The sequence below is a fragment of the Mastigoproctus giganteus genome, chromosome 8, assembly GCF_048544385.1.
Source record: "Mastigoproctus giganteus isolate SK-2022 chromosome 8, ASM4854438v1, whole genome shotgun sequence".
In the NCBI taxonomy this organism is placed as follows: domain Eukaryota; kingdom Metazoa; phylum Arthropoda; class Arachnida; order Uropygi; family Thelyphonidae; genus Mastigoproctus; species Mastigoproctus giganteus.
The window spans coordinates 157995092-158018432 of NC_143582.1; the positions used below are offsets into that span (position 1 = coordinate 157995092).

Sequence of the window (23341 nt, forward strand, 5' to 3'; positions counted from 1 at the left end):
CACACTCAACAGTAGCAAGTAGGGATAAAACCTCAAAGAAGGAAGGAAGAACCTGTACACCCTAACCCACCTGATGTACATGGATGACATCCAGCTCTATGCGGGAACTGAGAAGCACCTCCAGCAACTACTCCAGATCACCGAAGAATTCAGCAATGATATTAGGATGGAATTTGGTCTAGACAAATGCAAGATCCACGGACTGCACTAGGGAAAATTAGTCAACTGAACTAACACCGAGCCGGAGGATATCATGAGAAAGACAAGGACAATGATGACCAAGAGCCGCCAACACCACCCGAGATCTGCCGTGGAGAGACTGACAATTGCTCAGAAAGGAAGAAGGGGCCTGATAAACCTCATTGAGCAACAGAAGGCAGCGATTACTAACCTGAAGGATTACTTCCAGAAACACACAGCAGCACTCCACCAGGCCATAAGGAAGATAGACAAGCGGTATACCCCCACTCAACCTAAGCGAGGAGTCCATTCCAAACGAAGCTAGAAAGATGGGCAGAGAAGACACTCCATGGCAGACACTACAATGATCCATCAACATCATATAGATAAAACTGCTTCCAATGCATGGCTCACGAGCGGGAACGCTCTTCCCCTAGACTTAAGGAGTCATGCTCGCCATCCAAGACCAGAAATTATAGAAAATACATCGCCAAGGAGCCCGGAGTGTCCGATGATACATGTCGACGATGCCACCTTTCCTCAGAAACAATCCACACATCAGGGCGGAGTGCAAGGTGATCACTCAGATGGAGTACACACTCATAGACACAACCAGTAGCAAGGATACCAGTTGACCAAAGAAAGTGTATCATACTACAAGTACGAACCACAGGCAGTACTAGAGACCCCAACCCACAAGCTCTACTGGGACCATGCCATAATAACGGATAGGACAATCCCACACAACATGGACATAACCCATGTGGACAAGAAGGAAAATGCTACCTATCTCATTGACATAGCGGTACCCAACACTGGCAACCTGCAGAAAACCCATGTGGAAAAAATCAGGAAGTACACGAACCTAAGACAGGCGATCAAAGAGATGTGGCATATGGAACAAGTAACGAAGACCCTACATAACAGCCTAGCAGCAATAGGTCTCCCAGTCTCCCTGAACACCTGTAGGATAATCAGAGAGTTCCTCGACAAACAGTAACACCAGAAATAACAATCACCACCCTGTGTACTTGGTAGCAATACCCGTCACGAGGTGGAACCTCGTGACGGGTATTGCTACCCTCAAACAGGGAGAAATAATATAAGAGCAATTATAATAATAAGAAGAATTTCTTATGAATTCTTTCTATCAGCTCTTCAATATTGTGGACAATGAGAGTACAGTTTGTTTTTTTTTAAGTGACCAAAAACAAAAAAAAAAAAAAAAAAACACTGATAGGTCTGAAGATTTTTAAAGCCAAGAAATGCTACCATTTGTGGAGATGATGTGGTTATGAAAAAGCAGCCATACAGCATCCACTGACACCCTGGCAGTACAAGACATCATACTATCTTGTTGACTAAATAATCTCATTAACTTGAGGAAACCTAGTAGCTAGTTTATCAGTTCAAAAAGTTGCAATCACGTTAGCACAATAGCCTTATGTCACAGTTGTTACCCTCCTATTATTCTCTTCAAAAAAATATGGACCAATAATGCTGTGAGACGAAGTAGTACACCACACTGTTATTTGGTCACCATGAAATGTTGCTGGTGGAGCTGGCAAGGGCTTTCTTCTGACCAATAATAAAAGTTTAGTTTATTCACAAATCATTTAGATGAAAGTGAGTTTAATCAGACATCCATTGATTGTGAATAAAGTGCTCACAATCCATTTAAATTAGAATTCCTCGACAAAAACTTTTATGGGTAAGGAGATTGCAAGATTTTAATTCTTGCAGTACCTTTTGTTTATAAATGACTGTACCTCGTAAGGATAAAAATTTAAGTCTTGGTAATATTTGTTGTCCACTCCTCTGGACAAGTTCAATGACAGTACATTTGGAATCCAAACACTTTGGATTCCAAAATGTGAGAGCAGTCCTGACAACCATGATGCTTTCTGGTGTATGGGCACTTCTTTTTGAACATGGAGGCTTCTTTTTGAGAGCAGAAGCAGTTTCTTAAAAATTATGTACCCACGTTTTAGTGGTACAAGCAGACCTTGATGCTTAAGCTTAAAAAAAATGCAAAATAAACATTGAAAGCACTTTGTGCACCATGCCACTGTTCCATGGTTATTAAATAGCATGATGGAGAAACATAATGCTCTCCACCTCATCAATACTTAGAATACCAGTTTTTAAAATCATCCATTTTCCTGCCTGACTATGTATTTCCGATAGCTGGATATTATTCAACAAAGAAGGGATTAATCAATGTCAAATTTTCAGCGTATGGATTTTTTTTTTTTTTTTGGGTCACTGGGAAGGCTTTAAGCACAATTCTAATTCTACTAGCCCCCCCCTCCCCCTTCCCTACAAAAGCATTGCTGGAATTCTGATTTCTTTTCAAAATTACATAACTTTTTTTATAAAGTTTTGGTAAACACTTATAGAAATCATAATATTTAGAAACTATTAGCAATATAGAAATTATTAGCTCCTGAGGTATACTATTTCTTAACAAAGGCTGAAATGTAACACAATATGTACATTTTAAAATTTGTTATGTTTCTAAAAGAAGCATGCATTACTGCTTTATTAAACATCTTACAGATAAGTGCTACCTATGGTTTACTGATATTGACAAAAATGTCATATAAATATTCAAAAAATGTTTATATCTATATTAATAAATAAATATATAATATCGGTGTAGATATACCATAGTGCCTGGTGCATTTCGTCTTTAAAATACATTAATAAATAAAATAAAATTTATCTATATTATGAATATTAATAAAATAATTTTTATATTAATAAAACAATTACAGTAATATAGTAGACAGCTGAACATATTTCTTGTGTTTCCTAAAAGTGGGGAAAAAATATCACTTTCAACTATATTTATTGTTTGATAATGTTAAGCTTATAATGATTATGAAGAATTAATATTCTTCCCTGCATTTTTAAATAATCATGATGCAATGTGACTGAATCTGCTTCATTCATTTTCTGGTATCTTTCTTTAGCATTTTCATTTTAAATTATTATTAAGAAATTACTTACCTTTGTGGCTTTTAATAAAAGCCAACAAACTTTTTAACATTCCCTCTAATGCACTATCAGCCCAACTTCCTCTTCGTAATGAAGAAAGCAAAGCTTCATTTTTATCTGTTGGTTCTTCAACAGCTGTATCATCACTGAAGCAAAACAGTTTGCTTTCATAATGGTTAAACAATTCATGAATAGTACAATAGATGCACCTGAAAAAAAAAAGCAACTGAAAATAAAATATGACTTCAGAACAGTTTTTTTAAATATTATTTGAGCCATATGGATTAAAAATGGAAAAAGTATTTTTTTATCTGTTTATTAACAATTTATTACATTTTCTTTTATCCGTTTATTAACAATTGTATGTAACAATTTATTCCATTCTCTTTTATCTGTTTATTACGAATTGCGATTAACAATTTATTCCATTCATTTGGATAACAATAAATATTATTCATTTATAAACAAAAGGTGACAAGCTAGTAAGCAACCCATAAGTCTTCAAATATTCTTTTCTCTTGTTAAAAATTATGCTGAATCTAAAACAATAAAGGTATCAAATTTTGTTAAAAAATTCAAATGGCTATGCTTTACTCCCAACACAAACAAACACAAAAAAGAGATTTACAGTGCTGCTTGAAAACTTACCACACCCTTACTTGTTTTGCATTATCAGTGTTTTGTGCAATTTTTAGTAAAGCAGCTCAATTTTATAAAGCTTAAAATTTATCACATTACAGTTTTTATGATTTCAAATATTTTCAGTTGTCAGTTTTTTTTTTTTTTTAACTGGAACACATGAGAAAGACAGCTTATGCTTAACTCTTTGTAGTTCAGAATTTTTTCTGAACTGCAAACTTCATGAATAGTACAATAGAAGCACCTGAAAAAAAAAAGCAACTGAAAATAAAATATGACTTCAGAACAGTTTTTTTAAATAAAGAGTTAAGCATAAGCAATTTGCGCTTAACTCTTTGCATTTTAACTTACTCTACAGAATAAGGGAATGTTGAGAAAAGTTGAGTTAGAGCTAAATATGAAATTGTCTGGACTTTTGCCCAGACATGCTAGGTAGAAATACCTTATGAGAACCTTATCAATCAATTCAGTTGTGGAGAAATTGTGCAAGGATCATGTTCAGCATGGACATAATAAGAATAAGACATCCTTGACATTTTTCATAAGGACAGGATACACTTAAAGCAGAAGAGGAGCAGGGATATTTGCTAAAGCTATTGAGGTGATGTTGGGTGAATGTGAAAACTACTAGTTTGTAGGGAAGGGGGGGGGGAATATTCGGATTAATAAACTAGTGTCACCTATAAGCAGAGTCAGCACTGACCTTGTAGTGCTTCTAATGGGATATGCAGCTCTTTAGAAATTATAATGTGGAGATTAACAAAGCCGGCTCAAAGTCCTCATAGGACAAGAAAATATATGGACTGTGACGGTTACTAAGAAGTAAAACAGAAACACGATACCACATGTACACTAAAGCTAGGAGCACATTAAATAAATTTGATGAATTTGAAGTATTGGTTAAGTCATCAAACGAAGATATTATAGGGAAATCAGAAACACAGTCTCATACAGTGAAAGAATGCAAAATTTTAACTTTGAATATAGGGGCACAATGCATATTGAAAGGGAAGGGGGGGGGGGAGCGAGAGAGGATAAGAAGCACATAAATTCTAAGACAGTATACTCGATTCACATGTGCCAGTGTAATGTGGAGTCAGTTCTGTGCAACAGAAAATGGGGATTCCAGGGCATTTTTTCCACTTTTGCAAGCAGAAAAAAAAATAATAATAATAAAATACTGTAAATCCCGATTTTTCCTTAAAATCATTCATTTTCCTAAAATAAATTTTAATCAAAAAATGGCATGTGTGCTTGGCACACATGCCATTTTTTGATTAAAAATTTAGCATAAAACACATTAGCATTAGCATATGATGAAGAAGCAAGCTTATGCAGCATCAGCCAAGAAAAAAAAAAAAACACTTCCACTTCACCCCTCAGCCCCTTCAACCCTCTCTATTCGATCGAAATACCTATCCAGCTGAGCCTTAAATTTATTTAGGCTATCAACTTCCACAACAAGGAATGGAAGTCTGTTCCATCAACTAACTACCCGCTGGCTAAAGGCAAATTTCCACACATCTATCTTACATCTGTCTTTCCTCAATTTGAATTGCCCTCTCAGGTGATTATTCTGAGCAACAGGAAGAATCCCATCAGCATGCTTGTTTGTTTGGGTTTTTTTGGCGCATTAGCAACTACGGCTATAATGTGCCAAGACTCATCATCATCAGCCATTTTCAATCCACTGCAGGATGAAGGCCTCTCCAGCAACTTTCCAGTTCCTTCTGTTTTGAGCACTGGCCATCCATTTACTACCCACAAACTCATGAATTTCATCTATCCATCTCCGCCTTTGTCTTCTAGGTTTTCTTCTAGCTCCTCTTGGATACCATTCTGTTATTTTCTTAGTCCATCTGTCATCATGTCTTCGAGCTATGTGTCCTGCCCAAGACCATTTTAGTTCTTTAGTTTTAATCAGAATGTCCTTTACTTCAGTTTGTTGCCTAATCCATGTGTTTCTCTTCTTATCTAACAGTCTGATTCCCAATATGATTCGTTCCATTCTTCGCTGTGTAGTTCTCAGCTTCTCTTCCATTCTTTTGGTGAGTGCCCAAGTTTCACTTCCATAAGTCATGGTGGGGAGTATACATTGATTCATTATTTTACGTTTCAGACAAATTGGGATATTGCTCTTCAGAATGTGACTATATTTCCTGAATGCTATCCATCCAAAATTTATTCTTCTCTTGACTTCCAGCCATTTATCATTATTACAGCTAATGACTTGTCCCAGATAAGTATATGACTCCACCTTTTCAATTACTGCTCTTTCAATCATTATTTCCCTTTCTGTGGCATACTTGTTCATCATTACTTTTGTTTTAGCCATATTCATCTTTAGTCCAAAATCCTTACTAGCTGTGCTAACTGATTAAGATTTTCCTCTAATTCATTGGGATCGTGGCTAATGACCACAATGTCATCTGCAAATCGTAAATGGTTTAGGTACTCTCCGTTCACACTGACTCCTTTCTGCGACCAGTCTAATCTTCTGAAAACTTCCTCAAGGGCAGCAGTAAACAGCTTCGGAGATATTGTGTCTCCTTGTCGAACTCCTTTCTCAATTTTAAATTTCCTACTGTCTTTGTCTAGTCTAATAAAGGAGGTAGCACTCTCATATATTTTCTTCAAAATCATAATATATGGGGTATCAATGCCTTGTCTTTCCAGTGCCTGAAACATTGCCTTATGCTGTATGGAGTCAAATGCCTTTTCATAATCCACAAATGCCAGGCATAATGGTGTTTTATATTCATTTGCTTTCTCCATTAGCTGTGATATTACATGAAGGTGATCCATAGTTGAGAATCCTGTCCTAAAGCCCGCTTGCTCTTTCGGTTGATTCTCATCGAGTATTCTTTCTAATCTGTTAGTAATGACCCTAGTGAACAACTTGTAGATGTGGGATAGCAAGCTAATTGGTCTATAATTTCCAATTTCTGATTTATCTCCTTTCTTATGCAGCAAAACTATGATTGCATTATTCCACTGCTTAGGTGTCACACCTTTTCTAATGCACTTTGTGAAGAGCCTTTGCCAGTTTTTGTGTTATGTCTCTTCCTCCCAATTTTAACAACTCTACAGTAACTTCATCTTCCCCCGGGGCTTTCTGATTCTTCATTTTCTTCAATGCATGTTCTACCTCATCAGGAAGAATATTGGGTATGTCGTATATGTTGCTACTTTGCAATCCATCTTCCCCACTGCTGGCATCATTCCCCTGCTCCTTGTATAATTCTCTATAGTAGTCTTCTGCTATTTGAATTATGCCTTCTCTGCTGTTTATAAGTACACCATCGCTATTCTTCAGTTTCAGTATCATTTGTCTTTCTGTATTACTGCTCATGGCTGCTGATTTAATTCCTTTGTTTTCTCTTAATGCTTGTTCTACTTTTCTTGTGTTAAATCTTCTTATGTCCTCTCTGAGTCTCTTTCTAATGGCTTTGCATAACTCAGTATACTCAATTTTCTCCCTGTCAGTGTTTTTCTTGCTTTTCATTTGTCGTCTTCGGTTCATCATGACAAGTGTTTCTTGACTAATTTTTTCTTCTTCCCTATAGGTTTTTTGGGCTTTATCACTTTCAAAAAGTTGTAATATTCCTCGTCGATATCTTGGTCCTCAGCAGTCTGCAGAAGCTCATACTTGTTCTTAAGTTCCAGTACATACTGCTTTTTCTCCTCTTCTGTTATCTCAAAGACCTTTGTATTATTTACTCGAGTCAGTTTTTTCCTTTCCTTTCCTACATCTATATCAAGTGTACATCTTACCATTCTGTGATCACTTCCAACATTTACCTTATTCAGGACAGTAACATCATTCACAATATATCTTCTGTTAGTGAGGATGAAGTCGATTTCATTAGTAGTTAATCCATTTGGACTCTTCCATGTCCACTTTCTGCTCACCCTTTTCTTGAAAAAAGTGTTCATTACTGACAATCCTTGAGATTCTGCAAATTCCACAAGTCTTTCACCTCTTTCATTTCTTTCACCAATTCCAAAATTTCCTATTGTTCCCCTTTCTGCGCTGTTTTGTCTTTTTCCAACCTTAGCATTGAAGTCTCCCATAATAATAGTGTAGTGGATTTTATGCTCATCTAGAAGACTCTCAATTTCGGTATACATTTCTTCAACCTCTGCATTATCATGGCTCGATGTTGGTGCATAAATCATTATAATCTTTAGCTTGTATCTCTTAGAAATCTTGAGTATTAGTCTTGACACTCTTGGTGATGTACTTTTGAATTCCAAAATGTTGTTTTTAAAATCTTTATGGACCAGAAACCCAACTCCACCTTCACTCCTTTCACTGTTTCCATTGGTGTACAGCAGATTTCCACTTGATAAACTTATAAGTGATTCATTTCTTCTTCTTGTTTCAGCCAAACCGATGATATTCCAATTCACATTTTCCAATTCCTTTTCCAGCTCTAATATCCTGTCTTCACCAATGAGTGTTCTTACGCCAAGACTAGGTATTTTAAATTCTCGGTGACCTAATTAGTAAGGCCACCATGTCCAGATATATAATAACAAAGATATAAAAAATAAATCAATAAAGATGTAACAATAGCATAAATTAAATACAATTAAAAACTTTTATTGATTTAAAATAGCTAAAATCAGCAGACACGTTGTCATTGTCGGATAAAATCTGACTGAGTGTATACGGCTCAGTCAGATGGTTAAAAGCGGTAAAACGGATATTGCTAAAATCTGGAGTGTCAATTAAAAGGTGTCTAATCGTTAAAATTGTGCCACAGGACACACACACACACACACACACATAGGAGGGCCATCAGCAAAAACAAATGAGTTAAATGACTGTGTCCTATGCGGGTCGGACAAGAACAACTTCCTCCTTACGATTCCTGCGCAGACTAGACTGCCACGGTTCAATTACAGGCTTTATACGATATAATTTATTCGCGGTCTGTCTATTCCACAAATCCTGCCATTGGGAATATATCTTTTGGTGTATTATTTGCCTCTAGTCTGTATAGGGGACTGATAGGCAGCGGTTATTATTGGGAATTGCTGATTTGGCTGCGGCGTCAGCCAAATCATTTCCCCTAATCCCAATGTGGCTGGGAATCCAGCAGAAGCGGATATCATATTCACGTCCACGGAGGAAGTGAATCTTCTGCTGAATACTAGACAGAACTGGATGAGGATTATATCTCACAGATATTAAATCCTGTAACATGCTGAGAGAGTCGGAATATAAAATGAACCGTTGGTATTGGCATTCACTAATGTGATCCAAGGTTAACTCTATAGCGTGCAGCTCTGCAGTAAATATGCTGCATTCAGAGGGAATCTGCTCCGATATAGGGCTGTCTGTAAAGACAGCAGCAGATCCCACATATGAGTCCGACTTCGAACCGTCTGTGTAGACTGGTGCGAAGTCAGAATATTCAGTTCGGTGTGCTGAATGAAGCTGCAGGTAGACACATGATGGAGTGTCCAACTTTCCCCAATTTCTAAGAGATAAGTCACATGCCGGTACATGAGCATGCCAGGGTGGAAAGGGGTTGCTTTGGTGTTTGGGCAACCTTGTCTACCTTGATATTAAGTTCTTTGAGTAGCTCTTGGAGACGAATACCAAAAGGACAATTGGCAGTCTTACGGGTATTGTATAAATTTTCCCATCGTGGCTCAAAAATGAATGGCCACGTAGGATGATCTGGCAGGGATTTCAGTTTTAAAGCGTACTTTAAAGACAACTGCTTACGTTGAAGCAATAACACTGGTTCGTTTGCTTCGACGTAAAAGCTCTGGATAGGAGATGTGCGATATGCTCCAGTAGCAATACGTAGGGCCTGATGATGGATGGGGTCCAGCCATCGCAGGACACTGTCTCTGGCTGAGGAATATACCTGGGACCCATAATCTAGTTTGGATCGCACAAGTGCACGGTAAAGCCGAAGAAGGATACATCGGTCTGCTCCCCAAGATGTAGAGGAGAGCGAGCGGAGAATATTAAGCCCACGTGTGCACTTTGTGCGGAGGTGACGAATATGATCCAAAAAGGTGAGTTTTTTATCGAATATGAGTCCCAAGAATTTTATGTTCGCTGCTACTGGAATAGCATATTGTCCGAGCCTTAATTCGGGTTCAGGATGAAGATTACGCTTATGACAAAAGTGTACGCAAACAGTCTTCTCCGGTGAGAACCTGAAGCTATTAGCAAGTGCCCAGGAATTCAGATTATCAATGGCTTTCTGCAGTTGTCTTTCAATAACCCTCATGTTGCACTACTGACAAAAAATGCTAAAGTCATCAACATAGAGGGCACTGTTTACAGTTGGAGGAAGTTGTTCTGTGATTGAATTTATTTTGATGGCGAAAAGCGTGACACTTAATACTGATCCTTGTGGTACTCCCTCCTCTTGGCTGAAGGAACGAGAGAGTGAGGATCCCACACGAACTTGGAAAGATCGATTGGCTAAAACGTTTTTAATAAAAATGGGGAGTTGCCCTCTAAGACCAAGACTATACAGATCTTTTAAGATGCCAAATTTCCAAGTTGTGTCATATGCTTTCTGCATGTCAAAGAACACCAACACCAAGTGTTCGCGTTTTAGGAAAGCATCCCGGATGGATGCTTCCAATCTAATAAGATGGTCCAAAGTAGACCGGTTCCTTCGGAAGCTGCACTGGATGCTGGAGAGAAGGTCATTTGATTCTAAATACCATATTAAACGAGAATTAACCATTCTCTCCAGGATTTTGCACAGATAGCTAGTCAGAGCAATAGGACGATAATTGGTGGTGACTTTTGGATCCTTTTCTGGCTTAGGAAAGGCAAGAACGATTGCCTTTCACCAGGAGTCCGGATTGCCTTTCACCAGGAGTCCCTTCAATAAAGGTTCTGTTATACAGAAGGAGCAGACAATCCATAGATTTTGGTGAAAGATGTTTAATCATTTCATAATGGATGCCATCTGGTCCAATAGCACTTGCTTTGGAAAGAGTGAGGGCTCTTTTCAGTTCCTCTATAGTGAATGCCCCGTTGTAGGGATAGAGGCCCTTGGACTTAAAATTAAGTGCTTGTTTTTCCAGTTTATGTTTCAGGACCAGGAACTCTGGGGAGTACGAGAATGTTGCGGAGATGTTAGAGAATGTTTCCCCAAGAGCATTGGCTATTGCAGCTGGATCTGCAATAGTACATCCGTTATAATCTAGGATTGAAGAAGGTTGGGATGTATATTTTCCCTTCATTTTCCGGATTTTATCACAGACTACCATAGAGTTGGTAGACTGGTTAATAGATGATGTAAAACGGATCCACGATTCCTTTTGACTCTGACAACGGATGTAGCGTGCTTTGGCTCGTGCACGTTTGAAGGCTATAAGGTTGTTCGTGGTAGGATATCGGCGAAATATCCCCCACGCTTTGTTTTGAGCTTTTTTTGCTGTTGTGCATTGTGAATTCCACCAAGATTTGGGAAATGGTGGAAACCGGGCAGATGTTTTTGGAACAGTATTCGCAGCTGCTTGGACGATACTTTCTGTGATGAACGTTACTGCATCATTGATAGGCTCTTGACTGACTGTACTTAGGTCAAAATTTGCCTGATGTTGGAAGGCAGACCAGTCAGCCTGATCAATCTTCCACCGGGGTAACCTAAAAGGAAAACAAGGTCTCGCACTGTATAGCGAGGTTATCACAGGGAAGTGATCACTTCCGTATGGATTCTCCTCCACTTCCCAAGTGAGCGAAGGGAGTAGAGAAGGGAAGCAGATAGAGAGATCAATGGCAGAAAAAGTACGGGTAGGCATGTGGAAGAAGGTGTTTCTTCCCGTATTTAGAAGGGAAAGGTCATTGTCATTGAGCATACGCTCTATGGCTCGTCCCCTTTCGTTGGTGTTAGCACTACCCCACAGGGTATTATGTCCATTAAAATCCCCGAGAAGTAAGAAAGGGGGAGGCAAAAGCGTTACAAGATCATCAAGGTCTTTCTGGGAGATGTCAGTCCCTGGTGGCAAATAAATTGAGCAGATCGTTAGTAAAAATCCCACTGTAAGGTGAATTGCAACAGCCTCAATGCTAGTTGTAATTAGCAAGGGCTGAACTGGGGTCTGGTTGCCCACAAGGATAGCCACTCCTCCATGAGCAGGACCATCCGCAATTCTGTCCTTACGAAAAAGTGTTATATTATGTATGGTGGGGTTATCATTTGCCTTTAGATAAGTCTCCTGCAAACAAAAGCAAATTGGTTCGTGCTTTTGCAGGAGGGCCTCGATGTCATCAGTATTACGCCGGAATCCACGACAATTCCATTGTAGGAATTTAGCCATTATTTTGGCTTGGTGGGTCCATCAGGTGGCTTCCATCAGGTGCTGAGGGCTTACCTTTTTCAGGTCTGGCTTTATCCTTCCTGGGGAAGTATGGAAGCTGACCAGTGTCCATTTCCTCCTCAGCAAAGAGCTCCAAAACTGAATCTTCGGGTACCTCCTGTTGCTCAACATCCATGTTTTCTTGGGTACTAGGGGGTACTTCACCTTTCTGATTCTTTTCTTTCGCAATTGCTTTTGTTACTTGTGGAGCATTAGGAGGAACCGATATAGGAGTGGCAGCTGATTGGTCTTTCTGTGCAGTTTTTGAGGACTTAAGAGATAGCGTGCGATGGGAGTGAATGATTCTTTCGGAGGAATGGTCATGTCCGTCTGAGTTCCGATGGAACATCTCCCTGCTACCTTCTGGGCGTAGGTAGGTTTGTTGATGTTGAGAGGTTTCACCGCTTTCCTTGCCTCCTGGTACGATATGTTTAGCTCTGCCTTCAGCCGTTGAATTTCTTTTTCTTCTTTCCACCTCTGGCATGCTCGTGAGTAGGCTGGGTGTTCTCCCTCACAGTTAATGCAGGTGGGTTTTGCGGCTGAACATGCTGTTGTTTCGTGGTCCTTTGGACCACATCGAGTGCATGCAAGGACTCCACGGCAGGCCATTTGAGAATGTCCATACTTCTGGCATTTAAAACACCTTAAAGGGTTCGGAACGTATGGACGCACTGAACAGTTGATGTATCCAGCTTTAATCTCATCAGGAGGTTTGGGCGAGTTAAAAGTCAGGATAATGCTCCTGGTTTTAACAAGCTTCCCATCCCTACGTGCATTTATTCTCTTAATGGCAGTAACTCCCTGTGGTTTCAATTCTAAGCAGATTTCCTCTTCGGTTACGTCGAGAAGGTCCCATTCCAAAATGACACCTCTCGATGAATTGAGTGTTCTATGTGGTGTCACTGTTATGGGTACTCCTCCGATTGATGTTGCAAGGAGTAGCTGCTCAGACTGCCTGTCAGTTTTGGTTTCAATTAAGAGGTCTCCAGAACGGAGCCTCTTAACTGATTTGGGTGACCCTGCTAACCCATCTAACCCTTTCTGTATGAAGAAGGGCGACATTTTGCCAATCGGTTTTTCAGTGGTGGAATGAATAATTAAAAATTTTGGAACAGGCCCTGATGATATTTCTGTTCGCTGCCTCTTTGTAGCAATAATGCTATCAGTATCCTTTTCTAAAGTTTCAGATAGGGACCGGGTTGGGGCCCCTGAAGAATTTAGTTTATCAGGATTCATGGAGTTTTTATATGGTTCAGTGCCCGGGCTCCCCACCCACCACGGAGCCCAAAGGGACGCCCACTACCCGGCATGCAATAAATGCGCTCGGGAGTGGAACGCCAGGGCTACCCAGACACTATACCCGCACCGCCACCAGCCTGAATCCTGTCCCTCGGACCATGAGGGTAGGGGCATGGCATTGACACGGTTGACCCTCGCAGGCAAGCCTACTAGCCGATTGATCCTAGCCGGGCCTCCCAGGACCACCCGTCTTGTCGAAACAGGGGCCAAAGTGGTGTATTGAAGCTGGGCCCCTCAACCCCCAGGATCCCCCTTTCCGAATTTCCACGGGTCGCAGCACACAGCAAACACACCGGATTCCATTGATGTAAGCCTGGAACCTGGGCTGTGGGCGTTGGATCCCAGTGATGCTAGCAGCATCACTGGGAGGTCCCCTCACAACGTACAGGTGCCCACGTCGAGGGGCCATCAGCATGCTCAAACCATTCAAGGCTTTATACACCTCTATCAGATCACCTCGCCTAGTAGCTTCCTAGATAAGTTCTTTGAATGCTTCCCATTTTGAATTTGCTGTTGGTAACATCATCAGTTGGTCCCACTGTATAGATTTTAAATACTGTCTTAGACCACCGTTGTCGCCTTTACGAAAGCAATAACCTTTCCCTTTACCCCTGATGGTAGTTATCTCTTTGAGTAAATCCCACTTCAACACAATGTGGTCACTGCCACCTAGTGGTTCCTTTATCTGGATATTCTTAATGTTCTTAAGAATATCCAGATAAAGAATATCCAGATATTCTTAAGAATCACACTACTGATAATCAGATCAAGAGTATTACTCCCTCTAGTTGCTTCCCGAACATGCTGATGTAGAAAACAATCATCCAATAAATCCACAAAAGCCTTTCTAGTGTGTGAGTGGCCAACCCACAAATTCCAGTCAATTTAATTTCTGGGAAATTAAAATCCCCCATTATAAGACTCTCTGATTTACTGGCCCACTCTATTTCCCTGTACAGTTTCTTATTATACTCATCAGAGTCATTAGGCCTATAGCACACTCCTACTCTCAATTTTGATCTCCCAATGCTTATGTCACACAAAACTGACTCTACACTGCACTGTCCAGCGATGTCGACTGGCTTCACTTCCTTAGAGCAACGTATCAACTCTGTGGTACTACACTGACAGTGGTAGAGAATGAAAGGGACTTGGGGGTGATTGTGCAGGCAGATATGAAGTTCTCTGAGCAGTGCAGACGGGCTGCAAGAGTAGCTCATGGAGTATTGTCAATGATATACAGGAATTTTTCCAGCAGGGATAAGGAGGTGATTATTCCATTGTACAAGGCAATGGTCAGGCCACACCTAGAGTACTGTATACAGGTCTGGAGGCCTCATTTCAAGAAGGATGTAGAGCTGCTGGAACGAGTACAGAGAAGGGCAACAAGTTTAGTGAATGGAACAAAGGGGTGCTCTTACGAAGAAAGGCTTAAGTTTTGCAAATTACAGTGTCTGGAGACTAGGCACCAGCGAGGTGATCTGATAGAGGTGTATAAAGCCTTGAATGGTTTAAGCATGCTCAATGCTGATGGGATTCTTCCTCTAGCTCAGAAAAATCACCTGAGAGGGCATAAATTCAAATTGAGGAAAGACAGATGTAGGATAGACGTGCGGAAATTTGCCTTTAGCCAGCGGGTGGTTGGTTGGTGGAACAGACTGCCATCCCTTGTGGTGGAGGTTGATAGCCTAAATAAGTTTAAGGCTCAGCTGGACAGGTATTTTGAACGAACAGAGGGGTGAAGTGGAAGTGGGGTTTTTTTTTTTTTTTTGGCTGATGCTGCATAAGCTTGCTTTCTTGCATCAAATGCCTCTACTAATGCTAATGCTAAATGCTTAGATTTTATGTGTTTCTTAATTAATAGCATAACCCCTCCTCCCTTCCTATCCTGTCTATCCTTTCTGTAGACGTTGTACTCCCCAAATTCCAGTTCTGCATTCCCTATATCTGTGTGACACCACGTCTCTGATATCCCAACAATATCCGCCGTTGATGCTTTGAGCAATACCTCAAATTCATCAAATTTATTTACCAAACTCCTAGCATTGGTGTACACGCAAGTATACATTCACCTGTTCCTATTCTTAGCTACCCTAACACAACCCATGTGTTTACTTGTACCGCAATGACTCCCAGCAGTCTCTGAAATATCCTGCATCTTATTTTCCAGGCTTCTGCTCATTCCAATAGAAGCAGTGCAAGAATCACTTTCACCTCTGCCAGTGGCTACTGTTAATCTATTAGTCCTTGTATCCCCCCCCAAGCTAGCAGTTTTCCGACCCACCTAACACTGCCTCGATAGCATCAGCAAATATTCTTGCACCCTTTCTATTTAAGTGTATCCCATCCCTGTAGAAGCAGTCTCTCCTGTTAACAAGTACAGACGAGGCTGAAAAAAATTCTACCCCTTGAGCCTTGCACAATCTTTCCAGGGCTGAATTGATCGACAAGACTCTCATCATATACTCCCTCCTACCGTGTCTGGGCAGAATTGCAGACACTTTCAAATTCAACCCTAATTCATGGCTTTTTTTCAACAGTGACCTGTACTTGTTAAGGAATTCTGCCGGTCTCCTACTCTTATCACCTTTTATGCCCTTAAAAGATGATATCCGCTCTACAACATCATCAATCTTTGCCCTGGCAGACATACCCTGGTCCTGTTCCACCTATCTATATGCACATGCATGTAGGTTGCTTTATGTGAAACATCCTTGGCTCAGAAGAGCTTAGTGAAATCCAAGACAATAGTGTAATTACCCATTTGATTGTAGCCATTTGAATGGCTACAATCAAATGGCAGCTGCAGGAAGTATGATTGCAACAATACAAGTATTTGTAATCAAATACTTGTATTGTTGCAATCATACTTGCAATCAAGTCACAATAATTCACCTCTGGCAGAAGCTGCAGATGACATCACTTCTGTGTCGCCTTTTTTGTGACCAATCAGATTTACTCAGTTGAGGTGTCCGAAGAAAGTTTCACATCAAAAATCCCAATCTAATCATGCACACAAATTTTATGACATCCCTCTCTATAAGATCAATCATCTAATCACCTCAACTTCACTGTTGCGCGCACACATAGCTGATAAAATAGACTTCTCTTACCACCAAAGAACTGTAAACACTCTTATCACTACTTAGACACTCGAAACTCTTCGCACCCTATGCTATTATCAGTAAATAAAGATAAATAAAGGTGACCATAAGTATTGAGTAGAAAATTATTCAAGTTAATGTGAGATAATTAATTAGAATCCTCATTAAACTTTAAACTGCTATAACTCCTTAACTAATTATCCAATTTTAATGCAACTTCCAATAGATAACAAGTCAGAATGAATACTATTTTTTAAAACTATTTTCTATAATCAAAATCAAATATGTTCAGTATTATTTTATAACCTACAGTAAATTAATATTAAATCATCTTTTAAATTTAAATTTTTAATATCGACATCTGATAAGGTTTGGCTAAACTTTTTGTGGCATATAAATTTCAAATAAATTTCTGCTACGAGATGAATAACAGTGCCTTTTTAATAGTTTTGAATTTATTTACGTTGTATTCAAAGTCTATTCTTAAATCAGTTATTTATTATTTTTTTTTTGGTGGGAAGGATTTGTTACTCATATTAAGAATATCTGCCATTTAATTGTCTTAATTCTTTTTCAAGCTATTTTATTTCCTACATAACACACACACACACACACACACAATATTAAGTGCTTGAAATTGAGTTACTTTTTATTCATGTTTAATTTCTCTTTGAATTCCCAAATAAATTCCCAGTTTAACTTATTTGCATGTTCTTTATTAAACTCTTCAGAGATAACTTGATGTTCAGATATTAGATTCCAGTCAATCTTTTCATGAAATTCTTCTATGAAACTTTTAGAGTTTTTGTTCTTTAGAAATAATATTCCAATTGAGGTAATCCTTAAATTGCCTAGTTAACTGCTCTGAGAAAGTAGGATTTCTAGACATTCATCCTATTTTGCAGTATTAAGTTTAAAGGGACAGGCTTCAGAAATTTTCATTTAATAACTATTTTTTTCACTTAAATAATGATTGTCTTTTTATCCAATAATTGAAAATTTCCTTAATTTTCAAATAAAATTAATGTATTAAATAGCTCTGTAACAGTTAAATATATTGTTGATTAATGAATTAAATATTATTTGTAATTTAAATTTTTGTTCAGTTTTAAAATTATTTAATTATTCCTTAATGTTACTGTAAAATTTGAAAAAATAAAAAATTAAAAAATCACTATTACAAAAACACCACATGTAAGTTTTGCACAGGAACCCAGGGCCCTACAAATTTTGGGGCTGGTTCTGATGCTATTCATAGATTTACTGATGATAGCACAATGCATTCCCCTTCTAGATTGAGAAACCTTGTTCACAAACAGCTTCAACTTTTCGAATATCCACTACCAATTCCTTAAATGCTGATATCCAGGTAATTCTAAAACTCAGTCCTCTCTTGTATCTTTCAAAAAGGATTCCTCTGCTCTGTTCTGCTCTTCTCTCATGCTTATCTTCGATGACACTGATTTCTAGGTAAGATCATATATCTCTATTGGGGATTACCCTGACTTTTAATATCACTTGGAATAGGCACATCGCAAATACTGCTTCCTCTGCATTGGCTTATAGATTCAATTCAAAAGAGGGCAGTTAGGCTAATTAATGACTCATCTCTTTTCGGCCTATGTAGCCAAGTGGTCAGGAGCGCGAGTGTAGCACACGCTCTTTGAGTAGACCGGGGTTCAACCCCCCTGACTGCTGAATACGGTCGATCTGCCAATCCGCACTGGACCAGCGTGGCAGATTATGGTCCATTTCCCTCAGCATGAATTGTTGAGGAGGCTTCCATCCTGCAGTGGATTGATAATGGCTGCACTTTACCTTTTTTTTTTTTTTTTACCTCTAACAAAGTCTCTCCACTTTCTGTCTCATAGACGTTCTGTTTCTACTGCATGTTTTTTCTATAGATACTTCCATGGGCACTGTTCTTCTGAATTGGCTTCTGTAATTCTCTCTCTCTCTCTCTCTCTCTCTCTCTCTCTCTCTCTCTCTCTTCCAAAGCGATCTGAACACTTGCTACAACCAGTCAACATCATTTTGCTGTCCAACTTCAAACTCACAGAACCAACTTTTCTTCTTTTTCATTTATTCATTCAACTTCCTTTTTCTGAAACAACCTTCCTTCATAAGTATTTACTGAAAATTATAATCTACAGAAATTCAAGAAATTTTGCACAGGAACCCAGGGCCCCACAAATTTTGGGGCTGGTTCTGATCAAGAAGTATTTTCTTTCACCTTCTCAACCTTTTTTTTTTTTTAATTAATTTTAATTCCTTTTGATTTATTTTTCACTTTCTCTCCATTTTTTCATGCATACATTTTTGCTCTTAAAACTATGAATTCATTCATAATTTTGCCTTTACATTCAACCTTCCTTTTTCCAAGTATTTTCTTGCCGACCGGGCTAGCCGGGTGGATAAAGTGCCTGTCTGGCAACCCAAAGGTTGCGGGTTCGAATCCCGCCTCGGGCTTGGGTCAAAGTACTGCAAAAAAAAACCTTGGGAGGTGCACTATGGCCACAGAAGCCGATGCGCCAACAACAAAAAAAAAAAAAAAAAAGTATTTTCTTATTTACCCTAGGTATGTTATATTTATTATTTTCTAGATAATCTGATGTATAAAAGCATTGAATCATTCCTTTCATATCTTCATTAATGTCATCAGTCTTAATATCTAATATAAAATTATCTGTATCTATATGCACAAGGCTTAGATTTTCACCATTTTTAGGTTTCATGAGATCGTAATGAAAGTATATATAAACAGCTTAGATATATCTAAAATACACATTCCAATGTAAATAGGTTTATCAAAAGTTTTCTAATATTTATCAGTTTTATAATTAGTACTTTTCTAAAGTTTTTTCATATGAACTGCATATAATTTTTCATCAAATTTATCTTGTTTCTTAAAGTTAGGTTTATCTATAAATTTCTCAACTTTATTTCCATCACAACATAATCTAATATCAACTAATTTTCTTACATTTTTCATAGTCTTTGCAGAAACAGAATTATTCATTAACTTGTAGAAATATTTCTCAAATGCATCGTTAAAATCTATGTATAATTTTAACCAGTTAGATTGTTCGAATTCTAATCCTATGTATTTTTGTAGTTTTAGTCTTAATTCTAACCACTTCTTCAAGTTTATATAATGTAATATGTACTTTTCTTTATTATATAACATAGTCATTAATTTTGGATATTTTTTATTTACACTTACATGTTCAGGAGGGTAAAGGGAAAGCATTATGTAAATTGTGTAATTCTTTAGAATATTGGAAATCTACCTCCAAAATATATCCAATATCATAATCATCAGGTATTTGAGTTACATATATATTTGAATCTATCCATTTAATCCTCCATAAGGTAAATATTCACTCATTGACCATCCATATAAGTTATTTGCATCTAAGTACATTAAGAATGTTGATAATTCATTTTTATTGAAATCCTTTTTCCAAATAATAATTATCTGTTAGATAATTATTATTTGCTTTTACATATCCAGCACAACATTGATTAATTCAACCTCTAATATCTTTTTCAATCATTAAGTGCATATCAATATCAGTTAGTAGCTAATTCAATATTTGTCTAATTTATAGGCATCTGAACAAACATCTCTAAAATTTTCAAATACAGTTAACCCTCATATAACACGGTAGTTAGATTCCTAAAATATTGTGTAGTGTGAAACCGTGTTATATAGCACTAAGAATCAGTACAAATAGGGGGTTACGTTCCAAAAGCTAACAAAAATACACCATTTTTTTGTAACTATAGGAAACTTAATTTTTATTAAAAATAGTAATATCCAAATCCATCAATCTAAATACTGAGTGCCTTTTCCATTTTCTCAATTATTAGTGCTCGGGGACAAGCTATCATATTTGTGGAAAGATCCTACAGCAACAGCAGTTCTAATTTTCTGTTCATTTTTTTTATGGCCTGGATTGTTGTTTCATTTAAATTTAAACTTTTTGCAAAGTATGATACCTTTCCCATTTTTTAAGATGTGAAATTCACTTAAAACCGGCTTCATCTATACCTTCATAAAGGCAAAATTTCACATTCTTCTGACTGGTCCCATTTCCTCAAAGAGTTTGAGAATTGAAACACGGTTTTTAAGAATGGCTGACACTACTGGCAGGGATAACAAATTTTAAAGCGATTTCTTTCTTTTTTTAAATGCCCTGATCTACACTATTAAGCACTTCCACTTTTTCCACTACACTTAAGGATTTCCTCTTAGATATTGTAAGGTTATTTGCACAGCAGCTAAAACAAAACTGATTTAGGGACCACTTGTACCTACCATACAGAGACAGGTGAAATTTAGTGAAAGTGTGGATGACTCATTTCTGCGAAACAACAGTGAATTTCCAGGATAAAAAAAAATCACTCTCTCTCTCCTAATTCTCTAATAGGGTGCTTAAAATAGAAAACAGGTTGACCAGAGTCAATGTTCATGTCGGGAATATGCCTTAATCTTTGCCAATGACTTTAAATACTATGTCGTATTAAAATCTGATCTGCAAACTGTTGCCATCTTATATCTTAGTGCTCTAGTACTTCTGGTAATAGTTTATTACTAAATATAATAATCTTCTTTCTTTTTGTTATTTAGACAAAAGTAAACTTTGTGAAGCAGGTCTTTTCAGTAAAACTAGTAAAATAAATATTATTTGCCTGTTGGAGTTTTAGGTACCCTGTTGAACATTTAATTTTGTACCTTTTCTTCTGCATTATTTGAATATAACTTTATAATTAAGAAGTGGGGTGCTATTTCAGTGCACCATTTCTCAATTATAAAGATTATTACAAAAATTTAAATAATTGCTTAAAATAACTCTTTTCTGCATTGTCTATCATTTGAATCTCAGGGGACACTGTTTTCCCTCTAGTGATGATAACAAATTCTTTAGAAATGGCTACATTTGTCGGTGTAATTGGCCTAAAGTAATTAATATCGTCTTCAATCAGGTAAAATCCATTAGGGGAATCATCCATTATCCATTAAAAACTCGACGCACTGCTGTGACTGTTTGTTGCAGAATTGTTTGGTCCATCATCATTAGTATCCTTGTATCAAGAGGTGATGGATATATTGAATCCAAATGAGCAGCCAAGCAATAGATACAAGAGAACTTCAGATTGGGAATGTAACTTATCACTTGTATATTAAACACTAGGTAGGCTGGGTGAGGCCAATATTACAATATTTAAAAACAAGATGCTTTTTTCAATGCAGGTTATTACAATAATTAAAATGCTTCCTGAAAATAATGCTTCTCTGCATTTTTTTTTTTTTTTTTTTTTTCAGATACCTTGAGTTTTTAATGAACAATGGATTCACTGAATGAGTGATTTTATCTGGTTAAAAGCGATATTAGCTACTTTAGATTGACAACATAAACAAATGTAGCTGTTTCTAAAGAACCTAATCCCAAGTTACTAGAGGAATAACAGTGATCTTTGATAGTCAAACTGAAAACCATATGCAAAGAAATGTTATTTTAAGAAACTATTTCAATTTTTGAATGTAACTTTATTTCAGCTGAATTTAATAGCCTAAGAGCACAACGCTTCAGACCATAAATATTTATATCTAACATGCAGTTAGCATCAGATTGCAAAAACATATGATTGCAGATTGCATGTGGTCATAAAATAAAGAAAACTAAGCAATATTCATAAAAAAGCATCATTGTACATCTATTGTAACTGCTTCATGATGAGTTACCATACTCATGCACTTCAAAAAAAGTAGCACAGTTCCAAAAGAAAAGTATACTGCTATTTATTCTTGGTTGAGTTCCACTCCTCAGATGCCAAAGTTTTGATGGTTATTGTCTTCTCATCGGTGGGCAAGGAGGCACAACAAGGAATTGGTAGCAGATATTCGAGAAGTTGAAGCTGATTGAGCAGGGCAAGGTTTCTCAAAATGGAAAGTGGAATGCAATGTGCTATCATCGGCAAAACTATGGATAGGATTTCCAGGCAATGGAAGAAGGTCATTAATATACAAGAGGAAAAGAGTGGAGGAAAGAACTGAACCTTGGGGGACACCAGCATTAGTGGAGAAGTTAGAGGATAGAGAGCCATCTACCATCATCCTCAGTGAGCGATCAGAGAGAAAACTGGATAACCAATTACAAAAAACAGTTGGAAAACCAGAAGATGGAAGCTTGTTTAGAAGACCTTTATGCCAAACATGATCAAAAGCCTTTGAGATGTCGAGAGCAACTGCTGGTGTTTCACCAAACTTTTCCATTGAATTTTCCATAAATGAGTAACATAAGCCAGAATATCACCAGTGGATCGACACTGATGGAATCCATACTGGCGATCATTGATCAGATGTAAGGTTTCTAGGTAGTTTAAGAGTTGGTGGTTAATTGATTTCTCCATTACTTTAGAAAGAGTAGAAGTAATTGCAATAGGACGATAATTGGATGGGAGAGATTTGTCAACCTTTTTAGGAACTGGCTGGATAAGAGCAAATTTCCAAGTAGAAGGAAAAATACCTTTAGAATAAGAAAGTGAAAAAAAAGGCGGCAAAGAACAGGAGTAAGTTCAGGAGCACAGGTTTTGAGAAGAAGTGGAGAAATACTATCAGGACCTGGAGCTTACTTTGCATCAAGATTTGTCAAAATCCTAGTGACATCCTTTTGATGGAAGACCACAAGAGGCATTGAATGAGCATGTTGGGAATGGTGGCAGGTGTTTTACCAAGATCATTAATACAAGAGTTGGAAGAAAAA

The 23341-nt window shown here is 37.8% G+C and overlaps 1 protein-coding gene across 1 annotated transcript in view; it reads right to left on the reverse strand.

Annotated features, from left to right (window-relative positions):
- LOC150081954 (E3 ubiquitin-protein ligase SHPRH) overlaps window positions 1–23341 on the reverse strand; it is a 504999-nt gene that overhangs the window by 161748 nt on the left and 319910 nt on the right. The window contains exon 14 of the mRNA XM_090380382.1: window positions 3193–3389. Coding sequence (XP_090236508.1) covers window positions 3193–3389 — 197 coding nt within the window. The remainder of the gene's footprint in view (window positions 1–3192; window positions 3390–23341) is intronic.